Below are 23,940 nucleotides of genomic sequence, written 5' to 3' on the forward strand. Positions count from 1 at the left end.
GAGATTGTTTTGATTTAATAAACCAGACATAAAGCCTACTCCATTCTCACATGACAATTGTATTATGGTATAAAGCTGACTGTTTTGGCAAGCAACATTTCCATAGTAATGTGAACTGGAAAAGCTCTCTTCAGTGAACATTTAAGTAGATTATTCCCTGTTTTAAGCCTGTTGTTTTTTCCAACATATATTCCGCTATTTAATGTTGAAGTTCTGTGAAAGGTGAATAGAAACTCTAACCTGACCAAATCGGCGTGACTTTTTTTTTTTTTTTTAGGAATTTTGAATAATTCTAAATCTTGAACATTAATTCTAATGAATGATCATTTGTTCACGCGTTGCAGTTATCATGCGATAACAATCCTATTATTCTTTCACTTTTCTGTACTTCAAATGTAGCAAACCCAGATCCCAATGACATTCTATAAGAAAGTATGTATGCAACATGGCAGTCCACATTAGGCAGTGTTATGCTGCCCCTGGAGGTATAATTCAGAATTGACTGCCAAATAGGAACGACAGGGATGTCAGTTTTCAATAGCAGCTCACTGTACTCTGCTCCATAGGGACTGATCGATATGAGCACTAAGCCAACACTATGTATATAGTATAGTTTCTGCTCACATTAGGTATCTTCATTAAATAACTTGTTTTAAACCAGTTTAGCGTCTTGTTTAAACCATTTCAGGTCTTTGACCAGTCACAGACATTCCTGCTCCAGACACACTGGACAAATTGTGGTAGTTTCCCACGGTAGTAAAATGGTAGCTAATATCACATGCCCTTGGTTGTTGTAAATATGGTCAGGATATTCTAGCAAATTAAGCATTAATGAAATATGGAGAGAATGCAATTATACTGCAATAAATATATGTATAATGTATGGAGGTTTCCAGTCACAACGGTAGAATGATAGTCTCAACATTTAAAAATGGCACTGCTATAATGTGACACTTTCTAGAAGGATACATTGGTGGATAATTATAGCTTTGAGCAATTTACTCATTACCTTAAGTCGTCTGACACAAGCAACCCTCACAAGCTGATGTCCAAATGAATGTCCATGGAATCACAACCGTCCGTTTCTCTCGCGAAATCTCAGAGACCTACCGGTTATGTGAAAATGATTCCATTGCGTTGATAAATAGTTAGCTACAGTCCTTCTCGATCTACAGTATGTACAGGCATGAGTCCTACACTAGACACTGGATAGTGAATTTGCCCTGATCCTAATGTACTTTTTGAGCTTGAGAGAGTTATCCTATTGGTAACATTACTAGAACATTAATGCTTTAACCTTTTAACAGGTAGACAGATGTTGTCAAACAGAAATAGTTGCTCTGGATGTGTACAATCCATTACTTGCAGCTAGTCAACCGTGTGTTAGGCTACTACTCCCCAGGGGGTACTCATTTCATTAACCTGAATGCATAACTTTCTTAAGGTTTTACTGGGATGCTTTTGAATATACCGGTAGGCTAGTCTGGATCTGCGCATAATAGCCATTGAAGGTCTGATCAAGACCGGCTACTGAAGCCAAGTAAGATTGCAGTTGAGTTCTGATCTCTAATTGCTTTGATACAATCACAATTTAGAATCCTGAAATGTACCTTTAGAAACATATTAATGCCAATGGTTATGATGTATCACTACTATGTATGAACTAACTTAATATAATGTAGGAGTGTTACAATGAAGATTTGGATTGCATAATTAAGCATACGTACTGTATATACAACTCTCTTTGATATTATAGTACTGCTCGATAGTACACATGCTGTATATTTGCATTTAAATAAAGTAATGTCCCTTTTTTTCCATTGGCTGTTTCACTTCTCATCCATCTGTTCTCTGGACAAGCCTCTTGGCTGCTCCTCCTGGATGGGGTAATGAGATGGTGTCATAATGGAAGTCTGGAAGAAGGGGTGAAGTGTTGAAGGGCTATCGAGAGCTATTCATCGTCTGGAGCCATTATTTAACCTGAAATGAAAACAAAACTTGTAAGAAAACATAGATGCCATGAATCCACTATTAAAAGAGAATTTATATTTTAGGGGGAGAAACTATCTAATATCAAGTTGTAAAATCCTGAACTTCTCCTTTAACATTCAAATGTTGCTGATTTGGTTCTGGGTGCTGATATGAGTTCCTTCCCATCAGTGACAGTATAGGAGTAATGGAAAGAACAGACAATGACCGGCCAAGAGTCCAGTTATGGATTAGTAGTAGGGGAAACCTACCAGTGCTATTCGGTCACTGCCACCATTGCACAATTTTCTTTACTCTCCGAAGCTATAGCTAAGTAATCCGCCCTGAGAGTGAGGAATAGGAGAGAGGGGGGCAGAGAGGCAGTTAGAAAGAGAATAGAGAGAGGCAGTTAGAAAGAGTATAGAGAGAGGCAGTTAGAAAGTAACAGTTTTAGCTAGGAAATTACATAGCAAGAAAATATTTTCAGAAGAAGATTGAGGAAAAAGTGTGTGTGTGCTCTTGTGTGTGTGTCTGTGATGAATTGGACCAGTGTGTGTGTTTACTCACGCGCTCTCTCTCAATGCTTCCTCGCCTTGCGCTGATATCTTCCTGTAGCAGTAAATCATCTCCACCACCAGCCATACCTGCAGCCCAACGATGGTGACATACATCATCACCTCAGACAAGATGGACGCTATCCCCCTGGTCACTAGAGAAAGAGATTGGGAGTTAAGAAGGAGACCGCCTTAATTAATTAGAAGCTATTTCAATGAAAATATACAGGTTTCTGAATTTCTGATGCCTCATATAACATGATGAACCAATTATCCCCAGACATCCACAAGGGTTCAGTGTTTCACTGGAAATGGACCAGTTTTTCATGGTCAACATTAATCTCAACTAAAACTGTTGGAATGACTTCAAGTAGTGGGTGAGTTGACTAAGCTTGCTGCTAAACCCAATACTCTAGAGACACTGCATCGGCCGTTGTGGGAGCTTTTAAAATATTACTTAGGATTATGAAAGCAATTTAGCTCTTGGAAGTCTTTGACCGCTCCTCTCTTGAGACAAATCCTTAATCTGAATGCAGGTCCATTAAAGCAGTACAGTAGGTCTCTATGTGTGTACAGTGCCTTCAGAAAAGTATTCATGCCCCTTGACTTATTCCACATTTTGTTGTGTTACAGCCTGAATTCAAATTAGGATTACATGTATCTTTTTAAATGTCTCACCCATTGACACAGTACACGATAATGACAAAGTGAAAACTTGTTTTTAGAACTGTTTGCAAATTTATTGAAAATTAAATACAGAAATGGCTAATTTACATGTTCATATGTATTCACACCCCTGAGTCAATACACCTTTGGCAGCGGTTACAGCTGTGAGTCTTTCTGGGGAAGTCTCTAAGAGCTTTGCACACCTGGATTGTACAATCATTTCCCATTAATATTTTTTTAATTCTTCAAGCTCTGTCAAATTGGTTGTTGATCATTGCTAGAAAGCCATTTTCAAGTCTTGCTATAGATTTTCAAGCCGATTTAAGTAAAAAATGTGACCAAGCCCCACAGGAATATTCAATGACGTCTTGGTAAGCAACTCCAGTGTATATTTGGCCTTGTTTTAGGTTATTGTCCTGCTGAAAAGGGAATTATTTTGGAAAGCAGACTGAACCAGGTTTTCCTCTAGGATTTTGCCTGTTTTTAGCTCTATTACGTTTCTGTTTATCTGAAAAAAAACTTGTTAGTCCTTTCCGGGGATAATCATACCCATAACATGATGCAGCCACCACTATGCTTAAATATGAAGAGTGGTACTCTGATGTGTTGTGTTGGATTTGCCCAAAACATAATTATATTCAGGACATAAAAAGGTTAATTCCTTTGCCACATTTTTTGGCAGTTTTACTTTCGTGCCTTGTCGCAAACAGGATGCATGTTTTGGAATATTTGTTATACTGTACAGGCTTCCTTCTTTTCACTCTGACATTTAGGTTAGTATTATGGAGTAACAATGTTGTTGATCCATCCTCAGTTTTTTTCCTATCACAGCCATTAAACTCTAACTGTTTTAAAGTCACTATTGGCCTCATGGTGAAATCCCTGAGCGGTTTCCTTCCTGAGTTAGAGAGGGCGCCTGTATCTTTGTAGTGACTGGGATACACCATCCAGGGTGTAATTAGTAACTTCACCATGCTCAAAGGGATATTCAATGTCTGCTTTTTTCCCTTCAATAGGTGCCCTTCTTTGCGAAGCATTGGAAAACCACCCTGGTCTTTGTATTTGAATTTGTGTGTGAAATTCACTGCTCAACTGAGGGACCTTACAATTATCTGTATGTGGCATACAGAGATGTGGTAGTTATTCAAAAATCATGACGCTCTTGCTGCTGATGATTCCTTGATCCACCTCTACGCAGACGATACCATTCTGTATACATCTGGCCCTTCTTTGGACACTGTTAACTAACCTCCAAACAAGCTTCAATGCCATACAACACTCCTTCCGTGGACTCTGTTCTTAAATGCTAGTAAAACTAAATGCATGCTCTTCAACAGATCGCTGCCTGCACCCGCCTGCCCGACTAGCATCACTACTCTGAATGGTTCTGACTTAGAATATGTGGACAGCTACAAATATCTAGGTGACTGGCTAGGCTGTAAACTCTCCTTCCAGACTCATATTAAACATCTCCAATCCAAAATTAAATCTAGAATCGGCTTCCTATTTCGCACAAAGCCTCCTTCACTCACGCTGCCAAACACACCCTCGTAAAACTGACTATCCTACCGATCCTCGACTTCGGCGATGTCATTTACAAAATCACCATGCCATCCGTTTTGTCACCAAAGCCCCATATACCACCCACCACTGCGACCTGTATGCTCTCGTTGGCTGGCCCTCGCTACATATTCGTCGCCAGACCCACTTGGCTCCAGGTCATCTATAAGTCTTTGCTAGGTGAAGCCTTGCCTTATCTTAGCTCACTAGTCACCATAACAACACCCACCTGTAGCACTCACTCCAGAAGGTATATCTCACTGGTCATCCCCAAAGCCAACACCCACTTTGGCCGCCTTTCCTTCCAGTTCTCTGCTGCCAATGACTGGAACGTATTGCAAAAATCGCGGAAGTTGGAGACATATCTCCCTCACTAACTTTAAGCATCAGCTGTCAGAGCAGCTTACCGATCGCTGCACCTGTACACAGCCCATCTGTAAATAGCCCACCAAACCACCTCATCCCCATATTGTTTTATTTACTTTTTTGCTCGTTTACACACCAGTATTTCTACTTGCACATCATCTGCACATCTATTACTTCAGTGTTAATTTGCTAAATTGTAATTACTTTGCTACTATTGCCTATTTATTGCCTTACCTCCTTATTCCATTTGCACACACAGTATATTGATTTTTCTATTGTGTTATCGACTCTACTTTTGTTTATCCTATGTGTAACTCTGTGTTGTTTTTTGTCGCACTGCTTTGCTTTATCTTGGCCAGGTCGCAGTTGTAAATGAGACCTTGTTCTCCACTAGCCTACCTGGTTAAATAAAAATGTTAAATACTATTTTTGCACACAGTGAGTCCATGAAATGTATTACATGACTTAGTAAGCAAATGTTTATTGAACTTATTTAGGCCATAACTTGCCATAAAAAAGGGGTTGAATACTTATTAACTCAAAACATTTCAGCTTTTCATTTTTGTATATTTAAAAAATTCTAATTATAGATTCTATTTTGACATTATGGGGTATTGTGTGTAGGCCAGGGCCAAAAAACACAAGGGGTGTGAATACATTCTGAAGGCACTGTATCTATGTCTCTACTGTATGTCTTTTTTGATACAGTATCTACTTAATGGTCAGCTGTCATTGACAGTGATCTGTTGGATAATCAATGGCGTGGCTGTGGCTGAGCCTTTGGATTGTAAGATATGAGACTTAATGACAGCTGTGGCCGCTTCTGTGACGGGGCTACTACTACTTACCATCCATCAACAGCTGTGTAGATAATGAGATGTATGACTGTTTCCTGTTCGCCCCTCTGTCACATGTCCTTGATTTTGATATCAATGCTTCCATTTTGGAACATGGTCCAACCTACCATTGGGCCATCTAACCCTGACCCTAAATCAAAATCATATAACTCATGCACCTTGTTCATCATCCGCTTGGACAATATTGCCACTTTTGTAAATTCAGGCATGGACATTGAGTGTCGGTCAACTCCTGCCCTCTCTTCCCTTCCTTCCTTCCTTCCCTCCCTCTACCCCACTACCCTCTCTCCCCTCCAACTCTTCACCCTCTCCATGCAGGGTGTAAGTACGCCTATGTCATGGCACTACTTTCACAAGGGTGATCTGAGTGTACTACAGTATTTCCCTCTCTTCCACCCTCCCTTCCTCTCTCCCTCTCCCCTATCCCCAGATGAGGGTGTGTGTCTACTATACTGTTTGTGTGTGTGTTCGTTTGTGTCTAGACCTAGACCTAACCCTGCCTTACGTCTTGGCACCACGTTGAGGTGGACGATCTTGGTGACGTCAGTGTGGAACCCGTAGGAGGTGAAGGTGAGGGTGCGGTTGAAGATGCAGCGGTAGGTGCCCGTGTCGTTCCACGTCACGTTCAGGATGTAGATGGAGCCGTCCTGCAGGTCCTTGGTCTTCTTGCTGCCGTTCCAGTCCAGACGCTCATAGAAGCGCTCGTCCGGGATGTCGCTCATTAGATCCTCGTAGCTGTAGATCTATCGGAAAACACAATGGGCTTGCAGTGAGCTTGCAATCCAAACTAATATGCTGTTTCCCCGTTAAATGGACCAAAACAGTTTGGATTGGCCTTGTGGTTAGAGCGTATGCCCTGAGATTGGAAGGTAGGCCGTTTGAACCTTGGTCATGTCATACCAAAGACTGCATTAAGGAGATGTATTTATAGAAAGGCCTTGCAATAGACTAGCATCCTGTCCAGGGGTGTACATCGAGGATCCTGCTATTCTGGCTTGGACAAGATTACAGTGCCTTGCGAAAGTATTCGGCCCCCTTGAACTTTGCGACCTTTTGCCACATTTCAGGCTTCAAACATAAAGATATAAAACTGTATTTTTTTGTGAAGAATCAACAACAAGTGGGACACAATCATGAAGTGGAACGACATTTATTGGATATTTCAAACTTTTTTAACAAATCAAAAACTGAAAAATTGGGCGTGCAAAATTATTCAGCCCCCTTAAGTTAATACTTTGTAGCGCCACCTTTTGCTGCGATTACAGCTGTAAGTCGCTTGGGGTATGTCTCTATCAGTTTTGCACATCAAGAGACCCATTCCTCCTTGCAAAACAGCTCAAGCTCAGTGAGGTTGGATGGAGAGCATTTGTGAACAGCAGTTTTCAGTTCTTTCCACAGATTCTCGATTGGATTCAGGTCTGGACTTTGACTTGGCCATTCTAACACCTGGATATGTTTATTTTTGAACCATTCCATTGTAGATTTTGCTTTATGTTTTGGATCATTGTCTTGTTGGAAGATAAATCTCCGTCCCAGTCTCAGGTCTTTTGCAGACTCCATCAGGTTTTCTTCCAGAATGGTCCTGTATTTGGCTCCATCCATCTTCCCATCAATTTTAACCATCTTCCCTGTCCCTGCTGAAGAAAAGCAGGCCCAAACCATGGTGCTGCCACCACCATGTTTGACAGTGGGGATGGTGTGTTCAGGGTGATGAGCTGTGTTGCTTTTACGCCAAACATAACGTTTTGCATTGTTGCCAAAAAGTTCAATTTTGGTTTCATCTGACCAGAGCACCTTCTTCCACATGTTTGGTGTGTCTCCCAGGTGGCTTGTGGCAAACTTTAAACGACACTTTTTATGGATATCTTTAAGAAATGGCTTTCTTCTTGCCACTCTTCCATAAAGGCCAGATTTGTGCAATATACGACTGATTGTTGTCCTATGGACAGAGTCTCCCACCTCAGCTGTAGATCTCTGCAGTTCATCCAGAGTGATCATGGGCCTCTTGTCTGCATCTCTGATCAGTCTTCTCCTTGTATGAGCTGAAAGTTTAGAGGGACGGCCAGGTCTTGGTAGATTTGCAGTGGTCTGATACTCCTTCCATTTCAATATTATCGCTTGCACAGTGCTCCTTGGGATGTTTAAAGCTTGGGAAATCTTTTTGTATCCAAATCCGGCTTTAAACTTCTTCACAACAGTATCTCGGACCTGCCTGGTGTGTTCCTTGTTCTTCATGATGCTCTCTGCGCTTTTGATGGACCTCTGAGACTATCACAGTGCAGGAGCATTTATACGGAGACTTGATTACACACAGGTGGATTGTATTTATCATCATTAGTCATTTAGGTCAACATTGGATCATTCAGAGATCCTCACTGAACTTCTGGAGAGACTTTGCTGCACTGAAAGTAAAGGGGCTGAATAATTTTGCACGCCCAATTTTTCAGTTTTTGATTTGTTAAAAAAGTTTGAAATATCCAATAAATGTCGTTCCACTTCATGATTGTGTCCCACTTGTTGTTGATTCTTCACAAAAAAATACAGTTTTATATCTTTATGTTTGAAGCCTGAAATGTGGCAAAAGGTCGCCAAGTTCAAGGGTGCCGAATACTTTCGCAAGGCACTGTATTTAGTTTCGTTTCTAGGTTATATGAGACAGGGTTTGGTGAGCTAACACACTCATGCTGGGCAGATCATATTAGGATTTTTACATTACTGGATGAAATCTGTGCAGCAATTTAATCAAAGCACCAATGTTCTGCATCAACAAGGGCTCGTATCTCTGGACTAACAAGGGCTCATATCTCTGGACTAAGTGCTCAATCAGGTACTTTGGTTCTGTTATGATTTTATTATGGAGTGATTTCAAAAAAAGATTAAGTAATGTCTAAAGCAGTTTGGTTAGTGCAGTATAAGCAGTGTGGGAAAAAAGCACCCAATTGTCACACTTGAGTAAAAGTAAAGATACCTTAAGAGAAAATAACTCAAGTAAATGTGAAAGTCACCCAGTATAATCCTACTTGAGTAAAAGTCAAAGTATTTGCTTTTAAATATACTTAAGTATCAAAAGTAAATGTAATTGCTAAAACATACTTAAGTATTAAAACATTTCAAATTCCTTATATAAAACAAACAAGACTCCACCATTTTCTTATTTTATTAAAGTGTACGGCTAGCCAGGGGCACACTCCAACCCTCATACATAATTTACAAACAAAGCATGTGTTTAGTGAGTCTGCCAGATCAGAGGCAGAGATGTTCTCCTGATGAGTGTGTGAATTAGACCATTTTCCTGTCCTGTTAAGCATTCAAAATGTAACGAGTACTTTTAGGTGTCAGGGAAAACGTATGGAGTAAAAAAAAACATCCAAGTATTTTTACTTAAGTAATTTACATCAACGAGTATAAATATCATGTGCAGTGTTTTTCCTGGTCCAGCATGCATGTCTATAACAGGGATTCTTATTTTTACAGTAAAACAATATAATAATAATAATATGTCATTTAGTGTATACATTTTAATCCAAAGAGATTTGTATTAGACAATGCATACATTTTAGAATATGTGACCCCAGAAGGAATCGAACAACAACCCTGAGGTTACTAGTGCCACACTCTTACCAAATGAGCCACACAAGACCACCTACAGTGACAGGTGAAGTGACTGGTCTACAGGCCTAAAGGTCTTCTGACTGCCCCTTGACCCCTATGAAACAACAGGCTGAATAGCATGGTCAGAGGTCTAACCCCTGTCACTCTGCTCTTGACCTCCACCCCTGACCTCTCCTTGGGGTTCGGTTTCACGAGATCAATCTGAGCTTTCTTTTGTTTGAAGTTACTGGATGGAATACGAGGCCCCTACTAGCGGCTATTGATGCATAATAGTTTAGGGCCTTTATTGTTTTTGAGTATATGCTTTCAGCATTATGCTCAGCATGTTGTAGTAACTGAGGGCTGAATCCTAACTTGTATGGATATGTACACACAATAACTCATGTAAATCATGCATTGCTATCAATAAGAGATTGTTTTAGTTATGCACACTGGTCTAAAATGGATTCACCACTTATCATCCAAACTTTTGTTTCACAGTTTCCAAATATTGTAGTGTCAAACCAGGCAACTGGCTGCGGCCACTCCCAGCAGGAGCCCTTGTTGAGGCCGTCTTAGTCACGGCCTGCCTGCATCACTTCTTGATGCATTAGCTGTTTAGAAACAAACAGAGCTAATGGGATCTCTCTCCTCATGTATGCTGTTATGTGCTGGAGGGATTTAATGGCTACCCTGTATTGATGTTGGAACAGACTCCTTCCTTGTAGGGAAAGTTGTGTATGTTTACATCTGACACTGAGGATGACACTGTGATGCTCTTTCTCATGATAAATGATAGCTCCCATTTCACTGGAGAAGAGACTACTTGTTTTGCTGAAATAGAAATTGCATTTTAAATGTAACCATGCTTGTTTTGATTGATGTGTTTTGTCTTTTTAGTGAATGAGTTAAAATGATCTATCTTGATGTGTCTCCATTGTACAGCAAGTGTGATGACTTGGTAGTCATTGTGTTCAGTTGTGCTCTAACATTCATGAATTGCGTATGAAACCTTGTTTCCAAATTGAAACTAAAAGGCCTGCCTTTGTTGCTGATACAACAGACAAGCCAACCTGCTTAGCTACCTCATTGACTCTCCGTGGGGTCAATCCCCACAGAATGAATGGGGATACTTTTTAAACTCTGCTGGGAGGGATCACTTATTGTGCACTTGCACACTCCCTGTCATGGATTTAAACCCCCTCTAGCCAATGTTAACACCAATCCAATCCTTTAAATCCATGTCGGTGAGTGCGCGAGTGCACACTTTAATAATTGATTTGTTATGTTCTTTATAGCGGTTTTCATCATCTCAAAGCTGTGTCAAAAGCAAAAAACAAACAAGCAACACATCACGAGTAGCCTAGCCATAGTTAGCTAGGTCAACCAATAGTGTTTTTTAGTTTAGGAGAGATGTGGAGAATTGAAGGTGTGTCTCAACAATAAGTATTTTCCCCTGAAGTGTGCACTCATTCACTACTTCCCACAAATGTAAAAGCACTGCAGTCGGGCTAGTGGGAGTACCATACTTATTCTACCAGTCATTTCCTTTTAAATCAATGATGGGAAGTGAACAGGCTCACATTCTGCGAAGAGGAGAGATAATTGGGATATATCCCACTACTGTCCCTATGGATCCGTGTCTACTCACTTTTGTGAACTCGCTCTCCCCTTTGGGCATGAAGGACCATTCAACAGTGGCCTCGGCGGGCACCTCGCCCCTCATCTTACAGGAGATGCAGCCCAGCTTAAAGCCTTCGCTGACCACTGCGTCAGTGTCAGAGTCCACCTCCACACAGGCTCCATGGCATAGAGACGCTGAGGAGAGAGAAAGTACAACAAACAGACAGTTAGCCATGGATATTTGGTGCTAGCCATGGATATTTGGCTTTACAGCCCACTGGGTGAATCAACATTGTTTCCAATGTGGCATAGACGTTGAATTGACGTCCATGCCCAGTGGGAGTGCACTCCTCTTTTACAGTGGTCACATCCGTGCAGCACGATAATTTGATCACTATAAACGGTTGGTCACTATAACCACGTTCACTTAAAATGGAGTGCAGTGTACGAGTAAATCTGAAGTAAGCCTGAGAGCCATCATGGGTGATGATCCTTGTTCATTGATCCATGACTTGAGAACAGGCCGACACAAGACCAACGCTCTAGTGATATTATCTTAATACGTTGCAGGCAAACTGTCTCCTAATGCTTGTCAATTGAATTGGCAGATAATATGATAATGATATGGCAATTATATAATTAAGAGTTTTTGTTCTGCGTGCTTGCTCCTATCGCTCATAGCATGCTTGTCTTTTTTTCAATATCAGGGCATAAATTCTTGCATTTTTTATTTATTTCCACTCATAATTTCGATATACGTTTTGTTGTCGTTTTGGTCATTTGTGTTTTGTTTTTTTCAGATTCATATAGTCTATTGACGAATTAGCCAAACAAGCTACAATGGCTAAGGGTGACCTGGATGTAGAAATTGAGGGGAAATAAACAGATTGCAGTGAGCGATGCTAGTCTCCTTGCAGCCTGTCTGCGAGGTATATATAAGTAAGCTACTTGCATATATAGACGCATAAGTCTATATATGCCATCATGTCACATACTGTACATCGGCCGAGAGCAACACACCTGTAACTGCAAGTGTTTCTTTCTCAAACTGCACCCTGCAGTTTCCACAAAGGCATCTGCACCTGCATCGCTCTCAACCAATGATCTCGGGCTATTTTCAGCTTTGACCTCTGGCGATGTGTTTTGTTCAACCGTAATGAGATGAGGGGACAGGATACACATTGCACAGGCTGTCAGATGAAAAGTGACTTGAAAAATAAACCAATGCATAGTTTGGTTGAATTTCATAGTCACCATTCATAATATACTACAGTACCTGATATGCACCAACGTGAGAACTCTCTGAAATAAATATTGCAACACTGAATGCTGATACAGATTAAGACAGAGAGAGAGAGACAATGCTGCAGAATACTGCAGAGAAAGAGGAAGAAACAGGGAGGGCATGAGGGAAGGAAGGAAAGGGAGGAAAAGAAGGTGGGAGGAAAGAGAGAGAGAGAGAGAGAGAGAGAGTTAACAGCCATTTCTAGGAGAGGCAGATGAGGGCACAGGTGTAATTCCTGCTGATTCACTGCAGAGAGAGGGGGAGGAGGAGAGAAAGTTAACATCACAACAGTTTAATCACATCAGCTACTTCTACACGGGGAGAGGGGGAGTCGGGAGACAGCCCATGCAGACAGACATGTAGAAAGGGGACTGGGATGGCAAGTTTTGACTGCTCAGAAAGGAAAGAACCCGGAAGAAACACAGACATGAGGACCCATAACACTTCACACGACCAACATTTCACACGACCACCATATCATCCATCAAATTAGAGAGTTGGAAGGGGGTTGGGGGAGGTCACAAGACTGCACATAATGCTGACACACAAACAGTGGCAGGCCGTTGTTTGAAGAGGAGTGAAGAGAGGAGAGAGGCACAGTGGGGAGGAGTGGATGCTGCTGCCGGCTGTTCATAGCAGAGACAGCGAGAGGAGAGGAGAGAGGCACAGTGGGGAGGAGTGGATGCTGCTGCCGGCTGTTCATAGCAGAGACAGCGAGAGGAGAGGAGAGAGGCACAGTGGGGAGGAGTGGATGCTGCTGCCGGCTGTTCATAGCAGAGACAGCGAGAGGAGAGGAGAGAGGCACAGTGGGGAGGAGTGGATGCTGCTGCCGGCTGTTCATAGCAGAGACAGCGAGAGGAACAGAACATGCAGAGTGGATAGACTCATCCAAACAAAGTGCAGACTCAGTGACCTACAGTTGAAGTCGGAAGTTTACATACACCTTAGCCAAGTACATTTAAACTCAGTTTTTCACAATTCCTGACATTTAATCCTAGTAAAAATTCCCTGTTTTAGGTCAGTTAGGATCACCACTTTATTTTAAGAATGTGAAATGTCAGAATAATAGTGGAGAGAATGATTTATTTCAGCTTTTATTTCTTTCATCACATTCCCAGTGGGTTAGAAGTTTACATACACTCAATTTGTATTTGGTAGCATTGCCTTTAAATGGTTTAACTTGGGTCAAACATTTCGGGTAGCCTTCCACAACCTTCCCACAATAAGTTGGGTGAATTTTGGCCCATTCCTCCCGACAGAGCTGGAATAGCTGAGTCAGGTTTGTAGGCCTCCTTGCTCGCACATGCTTTTTCAGTTCTATAGGCTTGAGGTCAGGGCTTTGAGATGGCCACTCCAATACCTTGACTTTGTTGTCCTTAAGCCACTTTGTCACAACTTTGGAAGTATGCTTGGGGTCATTGTCCATTTGGAAGACTCATTAGCGACAAAGCTTTCACTTCCTGACTGATGTCTTGAGATGTTGCTTCAATATATCCACATAATTGTCCTCCCTCATGATGCCATCTATTTTGTGAAGTGCACCAGTCCCTCCTGCAGCAAAGCACCCCCACAACATGATGCTGCCACCCCCGTGCTTCACGGTTGGGATGGTGTTCTTCAGCTTGCAAGCCTCCCCCTTTTTCCTCCAAACATAATGATGGTCATTATGGCCAAACAGTTCTATTTTTGTTTCATCAGACCATCAGACCATTTCTCCAAAAAGTACGATCTTTGTCCCCATGTGCAGTTGCAAACCGTAATCTGGCTTTTTAATGGCGGTTTTGGAGCAGTGGCTTCTTCCTTGCTGAGTGGCCTTTCGGGTTATGTCAATATAGGACTCGTTTTACTGTGGATATAGATACTTTTGTACCGGTTTCCTCCAGCATCTTCACAAGGTCCTTTGCTGTTGTTCTTGGATTGATTAGCATTTTTCACGCCAAAGTACGTTCATCTCTAGGAGACAGAACGCGTCTCCTTCCTGAGTGGTATGACAGCTGCGTGGTCCCATGGTGTTTATACTTGCGTACTATTGTTTGTACAGATGAACGTGGTACCTTCAGGCATTTGGAAATTGCTCCCAAGGATGAACCAGACTTGTCGAGGTCTAACTTTTTTTTCTGAGGCCTTGGCTGATTTCATTTGTTTTTTCCAAGATGTCAAGCAAAGAGGCAGTGAGTTTGAAGGTAGGCCTTGAAATACATCCACAGGTACACCTCCAATTGACTCAAATTATGTCTATTAGCCTATCAGAAGCTTCTAAAGCCATGACATCATTTTCTGGAATTTAACATGCTGTTTAAAGGCACAGTCAACTTAGTGTATGTAAACTTCTGACTCACGGGAATTGTGAGTTATAAGTGAAATAATCTGTCTGTAACAATTGTTGGAAAAATGATTTGTGTCATGCACAAAGTAGATGTCCTAACCGACTTGCCCAAAATATAGTTTGTTAACAAGAAATTTGTGGTTGAAAAACAAGTTTTAATGACTTCAACCTAAGTGTATGTCAACTTCCGACTTCAACTGTATCATCAACCTTCTGCAAACTAATTTCCGGTAATGTGACAGACACAGAGCACAATATCCAAATCCGTTGCGTAATCTGTTGACGGTTGGGCAGAGATTTGCCTTATGCAACTAATATTCCAGAAACTGCAGATTAGATTAGGAGGAGCCCATGCGGGGATTAGCCGTTGATATCAATTTACTGAATGCCCTCAGTGTGAATGCAACAATACAAAATGGTGAGTTATAGTTCAGTCCCTGAAAAGGCTGTCTATCTGTCAGTCCCCACAGACTGATGTTGGTAAGTCAACTGTTAGGAACGGAAGGGATTGCAAGAGGATGGATGGAGGTCATTCTCTGAGCCAGAGAGGAGATAGAAGGAAAAAGCAGAGAGAACATACAAAAGAGAGTGATCTACAGTAGAGTGAAGGAGGGAGAGAGCGAAATAGAGAGAATGAAAGAGGGATCTATAGAGCGAAGGAAAGAGGGAGAGAGACCGAAGGGAAGCAGATCACATCAGTTTCCATGACAAGGTTATCACCCATTCACAGTGGAGATGTATACACACCCTCGGCCTGGGGAAATAGCACACATCCATGACATGTCCCTGGACACTAACCAAGAAAGGAACGTTCCATAGGAACAAATATGTGTAATGTACTGTTTGTTGCATTCATTTTCTCAGCGAAATTGACACATCTAGACCAGCGTCGCTGGCAGCTAGTGAAGTGACTGCATTTGAGGATGCCTGAAGAATTCTTGGACCTGTGCTGAAAATGGCCTCTTGACACTCCCCTAGGCTTTTTCTATATTTGAATTAGAATCTCCAGGGAAGGAGTTGTCCATAGTTCTGTACATTGAAGTGTGGTCTGGGGACTTCTATCAGTTCAGGCAAAGAGAGCATGTCACATGCCCTAAAAGACACATCTATAGAAACACCGTCCTGCCTTTAAATGCTCAAAAGGCAGCATCTTGTCGATTGGGACACAGCCTGCAGTGTTTGTTGTCTAATATCTATCTAGTAGGGCCATTTATCCAACTTTGAAACAGACTAAAGTATATTGATGAACTAAATGCTCTCCCGTAAATCAGTACCTCCCTGCTTAATGGATACCAAACCCACTAGTGATAATTTATCCTTGTCTGCCTTTGCTCAACTCCATATCTCTCTCGTGCTGCCTTTCTCACTCTGTCTCGGTCTCTGACACACACACACACTCAGACGTGTGTGTGTTGTCGTGAGACACCCATCAGGAAATTACTTTGGAGCACTATCCTCTCCTCTCCCTGTCTCCAGGCCCAATACTCTGTGTGTGTGTGTGGAGGTTTTTGTGTGTGTGAACTGCTTCAACCTGAGGCTGAACTGCTTTGACTCATGGGCAGACCCAGAGAGAGAGAGGGAAAGAGGGAGGGAGAGAAGCCGCCATGTCCCCTCTTACAGAGGACCCCGCATCAGTGGTGCCTGCCTGTCTAGACTGACTAGGAACAGAGTGCCAAGAATAGAGGCTCTATGACCAACAGTCAGTTTATCTACCGTGTGTGTGTGTGTGTGTGTGTGTGTGTGTGTGTGTGTGTGTGTGTGTGTGTGTGTGTGTGTGTGTGTGTCTGTGTGTGTGTGTGTGTGTGTGTGTGTGTGTGCGTGCTCAATTAGAACATTTAGTCATGGTCCAGATTAGCGGATTAGATTAAACGGATAGATTACACCTTCCATCAAATTTACAGATTTGAATCATTTATTTTATTTTGAGGCTATTCTGAACACCTAGGAGAAGCTTGAACCAGATCACAACTGCAAGTATATGAATGATCTTATCAGTGAAATGGCTGCTGCATTTCCATGTTCAGTCTTCCTATCCCAGATGTTAGCACACACAATTTCAGTCCATCAATCAGGATAGCCTTTGGGAGGGCTATTTGAAATGGGCAAGTGAAGAAATGACGTTGATCTTAATTGAAGCTATGAACTATTGAATTGATCTCATCCAGAGTGCTCGAGATGTTTGGAGAGGCTTGCCACTTCCAGTATTCCACTAACATTAACCTCGTCCTCTAGCAATTCCTGCTTGTCCATTTGACAGGATATGGGTCTATGGGCCTGTGCTGGTCTCTCTAACAGAGAGGATTCCTCAAGGCTGCCAGTCTTTAGAGTTGATATGTGTTTATGTTTTACACTTGTCAACAGCAAGGACAAACGAGGCAAGGTAGTATACAGTTTAGTCATATTGGGGAAAAATGAGATCGGCCCATTTTGGTCTTCTTGTCTCACTCCCATGTACTTGTCTCAATCATCTGCTTGTCCAACTCTCATCTACCTGTCCAACTCTCATCTACCTGTCTCACTCTCATATATTTGAAGACCAGACTTATTTGAGGATTCTGTCTGTCTGTCCTTATCATCACCCATTGTCTGTCTCCCTGTCTGTCCTCTCTCATCTTCTCTACCCTGAATGGGTACAGATGTGCACAGCACGCCAGACCCTGTCTCTCTTTGGGCTGCCCTCACTTGGCCGGTCCAGCAGACAGACAGGATGCTTTATTTACCTGTTACACAAGTGCTGTTGCATAACACTCATACCTCCACCCAACCTCTCTCTTCCTCCTCCTCCTTCTCTCTCTCTCTCTCTCTTCCTTCTCTACCCCCCTCCCTTTTTCTCCAAAACTATTTTTTTCAACCTGGTCTCATTGTCCTCCATCACTCTGCAGCTCTCTTTGTGCAGCACCTCTCCATTCTCTCCACCCCCCCCATTCTTTTGCTGCACTGACATCATTTTAAGAGATTTGGCTGTAGTGCTGCCAGCGAGGGTAAACTGTGTGTCCTGAGGGTACTGCTAACGGGGGCAGGTTTAGATGGGGACATGGTGGGGCATACTGTGTGTCCTACATTTGGGACAACAAGTGGTGGCAGCGGTTGTTTCGTTTACAGGGGCCGGGTGAGAGGGGGACAGAGTTTGGCTGGGGGAGATAAGCTCCCCCTAAATCTCCCATTTAAGGAAATGCTTCCTATTTTGTATTCAGAGCCTCAGCATAAACAAAGCATGCGACACGGAAGCAACACCACACAGCACGTACTTAAATACATAAATACACACATACAGTATACACTGTACTCTCATAGATCAGACCATGCATCAGAAAACCTTCTGTCTGATTTGTGCTTTCACCACCACTCTGTAATAGTTAGGGCCACGTGTGCGTAATTACCTGACGCCTCTGAATTCTTCCGCTGTTCTGTTCACTACACACTTCAGTCTGACTGCAATCATTGAAGTCGTTTGTGGTGACGTCAAAATGAGGGGTGGTGTACAAAAGTCATCAGCGATTGGATCATCTCTAACCAATCCGAGTAACAAAGCCGATGACGAATTCTCCAAATGCTGCTTTACCCACATCAGAATGGTAAGAATTCATTAGCGTTCTAGAAATCGTCTGGGAGGTACTCAGATCCAGACTAATTGCGGAGAAGAAACTAACGTCCGTGGTCGTGGTGTAGCATTTGGCCGGAGCAAGGAGTTTGGGTAGACAGGCAATGTGTGTACATCCATTCAACTAAAAACATGCAGGTTTTTCACACAGAGTTGGGATCATGATCTAGATTCCGCATGGTGACAATTTTGTTCTTCAGGAAATGGTCGGGGGATGGGACCGTTATTACAAATAATTTGAAGACAGCAAATTAACTACAAGAAGCCCAAACAGATACACTACATGACCAAAAGTATGTGGAAACCTGCTCGTCGAACATCTCATTCCAAAACCATCAGCATTAATATGGAGTTGGTCCGCCCTTAGCTGCTATAACCCCACTCTTCTGGGAAGGCTTTCCACTAGACGTTGGAACATTGGTGCAGGGACTTGCTTCCATTCAGCCACAAGAGCATTAGTGAGGTTGAGCGCTGATGTTGGGCAATTAGACCTGGCTCGCAGTCTACATTCCAATTCATCCCAAATGTGTGCGATGGAGTTGAGGTTAGGGCTCTGTGCAGGTCGGTTAAGTTCTTCCACACCGATCTCGACAAACCATTTCTGTATGGATCTCGCTTCGTACACGGGGGAATTGTCATGCTGAAACAGGAAAGGGCACTCCCCAAACTCGGATTGCCAGATGGTGAAGCTTGATTCACTCCAGAGAACGCGTTTCCACTGCTCCAGAGTCCAGTGGCGACGAACTTTACACCACTCCAGCCGACGCTTCACATTGCGCATGGTGATCTTAGGCTTGTGTGCAGCTGCTCGGCCATGGAAACCCATTTCATGAAGATCCTGATGAACCGTTCTTGTGCTGACGTTGCTTCCAGAGGCAGTTTGGAACTCTGTAGTTGCAACCGAGGATAGACGATTTAAACGCGCTGCACACTTCAGCACTCGTTCTGTGAGCTTGTGTGGCTTACCACTTCGTGGCTGAGACGTTGTTGCTCCTAGACATTTCCACTTCACAATAACAGCATTTACAGTTGACCGGGGCAGCTCTAGCAGGGCATACATTTGACGAACTGACTTGTTGGAAAGGTGGCATCCTATGACGGTGCCACTTTGAAGGCCATTCTACTGTCAATGGTTGTTTATGGGGATTGCATGGCTGTGTGCTCAATTTTATACACAGTTGAAGTCGGGAGTTTACATACACCTCAGTTTTTCACAATTCCTGACATTTAATCCTAGTAAAACTTCCCTGTCTTAGGTCAGTTAAGATCACCACCACGATTTCTTTCAGCTTTTATTTCTTTCATCACATTCCCAGTGGGTCAGAAGTTTACATACACTCAATTAGTATTTGGTAGCATTGCCTTTAAATTGTTTAACTTGGGTCAAATGTTTCGGGTAGCCTTCCACAATAAATTGGGTGAATTTTGGCCCATTCCTCCTGACAGAGCTGGTGTAACTGAGTCAGGTTTGTAGGCTTCCTTGCTCGCACACACTTTTTCAGTTCTGCCCACAAATGTTCTATGGGATTGAGGTTAGGGCTTTGTGATGGCCACTCCAATACCTTGACTTTGTTGTCCTTAAGCCATTTTGCCACAACTTTGGAAGTATGCTTGGGGTCATTGTCCATTTGGAAGACTAATTTGGGACCAAGCTTTCACTTCCTGACTGATGTCTTGAGATGTTGCTTCAATATATCCACATAATTTTCCCCCCTCATGATTCCATATATTTTGTGAAGTGCACCAGTCCCTCCTGCAGCAAAGCACCCCCACAACATGATGCTGCCACCCCCGTGCTTCCCCTTTTTCCTCCAAACATAATGATGATCATTATGGCCAAACAGTTCTATTTTTGTTTCATCAGACCAGAGGACATTTCTCCAAAAGGTACGATCTTTGTCCCCATGTGCAGTTGCAAACCGTAGTCTGGCTTTTTTATGGCTGTTTTGGAGCAGTGGCTTCTTCCTTGCTGAGCGGCCTTTCAGGTTATGTCAATATAGGACTCGTTTTACTGTGGATGTAGATACTTTTGTACCGGTTTCCTCCAGCATCTTCACAAGATCCTTTGCTGTTGTTCTGGGATTGATTTGCACTTTTTGCACCAAAGTACGTTCATCTCTAGGAGACAGAACGTGTCTCCTTCCTGAGCGGTATGATGGCTGCGTGGTCCAATGATGTTAATAATTGCATACTATTGTTTGTACAGATGAACGTGGTACCTTCAGGCGTTTGGAAATTTCTCCCAAGGATGAACCAGACTTGTGGAGGTCTACAATTTTATTTTTGAGGTCTTGGCTGAATTCTTTTGATTTTCGCATGATGTCAAGCAAAGAGGCACTGAGTTTGAAGGTTGGCCTTGAAATACATCCACAGGTACACCTCCAATTGACCCAAGTGATGTAAATGACCCTATCAGAAGCTTCTAAAGACATGACATCATTTTTCTGGAATTTTCCAAGCTGTTTAAAGGCACAGTCAACTTAGTGTATGTAAACTTCTGACCCACTGGAATTGTGATACAGTGAATTATAAGTGAAATAATCTGTCTGTAACAATTGTTGTAAAAATTACTTGTGTCATGCATAAGGTAGATATCCTAACCGACTTGCCAAAACTATAGTTTGTTAACAAGAAATTTGTGGAGTGGTTGAAAAACGAGTTTTAATGACTCCAACCTAAGTGTATGTAAACTTCCGACTGTCAGCAATGGGTGTGGCATAATTTGTTTATGATATGAATTAAATAAATATGTAATTGTTGTGTCATTTGTTCTCTCAGGTTCCCTTTATTTAATATTAGGTTTTGGTCGAAGATCTGATAACATTCAGTATCAAAAATATGCAAACGAAGAGAAAATTTGAAAGGGGGCAAATTAATTTTTCACACCACTGTACATGTAATATGGATTCAGAACGCATTTGTGCATACTGTAATAGATTTGTTGTATGCATACCATAGCGAAGCACACCTCACAGCACAGTCCATTCTGTTCTCCACGATGCTAGGGGGGTAGACACAGCGGGGTTGTGTGGCAGATTAAGCAACAGTGAGTACAGGTACTAATCTACACTGTTCTAGACTGGTCCATGCTGCCGCTAATGAGCCCTCCATTTTAACTCAAACGCATTGCCTCATCTCATCTCGTTATTCGCTCTGAAAACAAGAACAGCTATTTTAAGCTTTTAGTGAGCATTCCGGCAAAATGAGGGAAACGCACGCACACACACACACACATATACAGAGAAGTACACAAGGGTCTTGTTTATTGCAGTCAATGGGAAGGAACACTTGGTTAAACAGTGCACAGGACATTCAATATACTGTATCTCTATTATTTAACAATCAGTGTTACTATAACAGTCAGAGTCCCTGTAACTAAGGCTAAACCAACAAAGATTCACACACCCTTCTCCTCTCAAAAGCTGACCATGCACACAGCACGGCCACTCTGATCATACCACAGTACTGGACCTCTATGCTTATTGGCCCCTATAAGAACAGACAAAGAGTGAAGACTGGACTGTGGCTGTGACAACCACCCACTGCCCACTCACCTTGCAGAGCCCACAGCGCCAGCGGGACCAGCAGCAGCTGAACTGCAGACATCCTGGCTTTGGGAAGGGAGACGCTCTCACCGGTGCCAACCCACAAGCACTCTCTCACACACACACCCCACAGACAGGGAAAGACAAAGCAAGACTGTAGGTCTGCGTCTATTATCAGCTACTCCAAATAAATGTGATCCCACAGTAAGAACCTCTGGATCTTCAAAAGGTCTTCACTCTCTCACTCCGGTGAGGATGAGTCAAAGAAAACTCAACTGGAGCGTCCCAACCAGTCTGAGAGAGGAGAGGAGGACCTCTTCTGGTGAGGCGCAGTCAGAGTAACCTTTTTGTCCTCCTCTTCAGCTGCTGCTCGGCCTGGGGGGCATCCCTCTGTGTGGGGAGGAGGGGGGGTGGCCAGGTGAGGAGGAGGTCAGCTCTAGGCTGCGTCCTTGTCAGTGCCCCGTTAGTGTTAGGAATATACAGCCTCCTCCTTACCTCACCGGCCTCCGTACTAAATCAGACTCGTGCCTGTGCAGCCTGTACAGAGTCCACAGTCTCCACACCCCCGTATTTAGTTACCAATGATGAAGAAATAATGCACTGCGCCTCAGGTTTCAGTAAACCTGGTTGTTCATTTAAAGCTTTTGTTCAACTATTTATAATCTGGACGCATTGATTGGTTGGCAATGTGACTGGGTGCACACAGAAAAAAGCAACATGTGGTAAATGGACTAGCAGCTGATATGATCAGTGATTCTTTGCGATGAGATTTTTCAGGAAGGCATGTTGAGTTTAGGCTCAGAAAGTAGAAAACAACATTAGTGTGTCTGATGGAATTTGTGCATATCCTGGAAGACAGATAATTGTGTAATGAGTTTGGGTGATGTAATGCACTATTCAATGTAAAAAAGTGTTATATTTGCAAAAAATAAATATGCAGGTCCATCAACAAATCCTTCCACAACACTTATGATAATTTATGTTTTACATTTATATTTGAGTCATTTAGCAGATGCGCTTATCCAGAGTACTTGCAGTCTGCCTACTTACATTTACATTTTTGTTCTTGTTCATACCAATAAACCGGTGCATGTTTTTATTATTATTGTTTTGTTGTTGGTAACACTGGTCCCTACAGGTCAGGATAACAGGTCATTCCATAGACAACAATTAAGAGTGATTGTGGCCATTAAGGCATGTAGAAATAACTTTACAGCAGGCCTATTGACCGATCTAACTTTGCACCATTTCTTATTATAGCAGTGGTCGTATAGATACCATACTAAGCTACATTCCGATATATTATTGGATATGACTATACAAACCCACCGAATTAATAAATAAAAATGCCTAATTAAAAACCGAATTAAATTCGTGATTTTCTCCACATCTGGCCACTTCACATTTGAAAAAGATATGCTGCGTTTATGAGCAATATCTGTCCTTACGTATGGTCCCTCTTATTCCTTTGTGTCTTTCCCCATGTGTTCCTCTTTAGATTAAATTCTCCATTGCGTCTACTCCAAGGTTTTGTGTCGACTGTTGCCTTCCAGGCAATTCGGTGCGTTTGAGAGAAACCTGCCGCTGCGCGGGAAGCGTGGCACAGTTCAGCAAAAATACGCGAAGATTCTCATTCTAGGCACTTTCAAATAATATCCACAGTAGGCATACGAACCGGCTATTTTTCAACATAATTTGATATTGAATAGGTGACCAGAGCGCCGAAGGGAAAAAACGGATGAGCCTGCGAAATGACAAGGTCTTCGGAAGGCTATCTAGGCTATATCACTCTTTGGGACAGGGAGCGCAAAGAGAGGTTGGGGAGGGAGGTGAATGGGAGGAGGGGAGGAGTAGTGTTTTGCAGCAGTGGAATGGAGAGGGATGATAGGAGAGGTATGTGGATGTGATGGCATTGATTATTTAATGTATTGTTTCCATCCCATGCAAAACCCACGTATGTTTCTTGAACATACTGTATAGGCCTATTATAAGTGTAAA

At 42.5% G+C, this 23,940-nt stretch overlaps 1 protein-coding gene across 2 annotated transcripts; it reads right to left on the minus strand.

The window, feature by feature from the left end:
- On the minus strand, positions 1-23,727 carry LOC110516285 (sodium channel subunit beta-1). 2 transcript variants are annotated; one of them, XM_021594796.2, is made up of 6 exons: positions 21,952-23,727; positions 11,214-11,380; positions 6,477-6,714; positions 2,536-2,677; positions 2,241-2,312; positions 1-1,980 (listed from the first exon to the last, which is right to left on the minus strand). In XM_021594796.2, exons 1-5 carry the CDS (start codon positions 22,001-22,003, stop codon positions 2,246-2,248), a joined length of 666 nt encoding a protein of 221 aa, XP_021450471.1. In that variant the 5' UTR covers positions 22,004-23,727; the 3' UTR covers positions 1-1,980; positions 2,241-2,245. The 2 variants fall into 2 exon arrangements, with proteins under 2 accessions (XP_021450471.1, XP_021450476.2); XM_021594801.2 differs by lacking the exon at positions 2,241-2,312.
- Positions 23,728-23,940: the final 213 nt, after the last annotated feature.

This window comes from Oncorhynchus mykiss, chromosome 3 (genome assembly GCF_013265735.2).
Source record: "Oncorhynchus mykiss isolate Arlee chromosome 3, USDA_OmykA_1.1, whole genome shotgun sequence".
In the NCBI taxonomy this organism is placed as follows: domain Eukaryota; kingdom Metazoa; phylum Chordata; class Actinopteri; order Salmoniformes; family Salmonidae; genus Oncorhynchus; species Oncorhynchus mykiss.

Excerpts from the sequence above, each read along its gene's own strand:
- LOC110516285 (XM_021594796.2), bottom strand. The coding sequence starts at position 22,003 with ATGTCTGCAGTTCAGCTGCTGCTGGTCCCGCTGGCGCTGTGGGCTCTG. Across the intron at positions 2,678-6,476 it reads CCTCAACGTGGTGCCAAGAC|TGACCAGGGGGATAGCGTCC; the intron begins GTAAGGCAGGGT and ends CTCTTTCTCTAG. Across the intron at positions 2,313-2,535 it reads GAAGCATTGAGAGAGAGCGC|GGCGGATTACTTAGCTATAG; the intron begins GTGAGTAAACAC and ends CCTCACTCTCAG.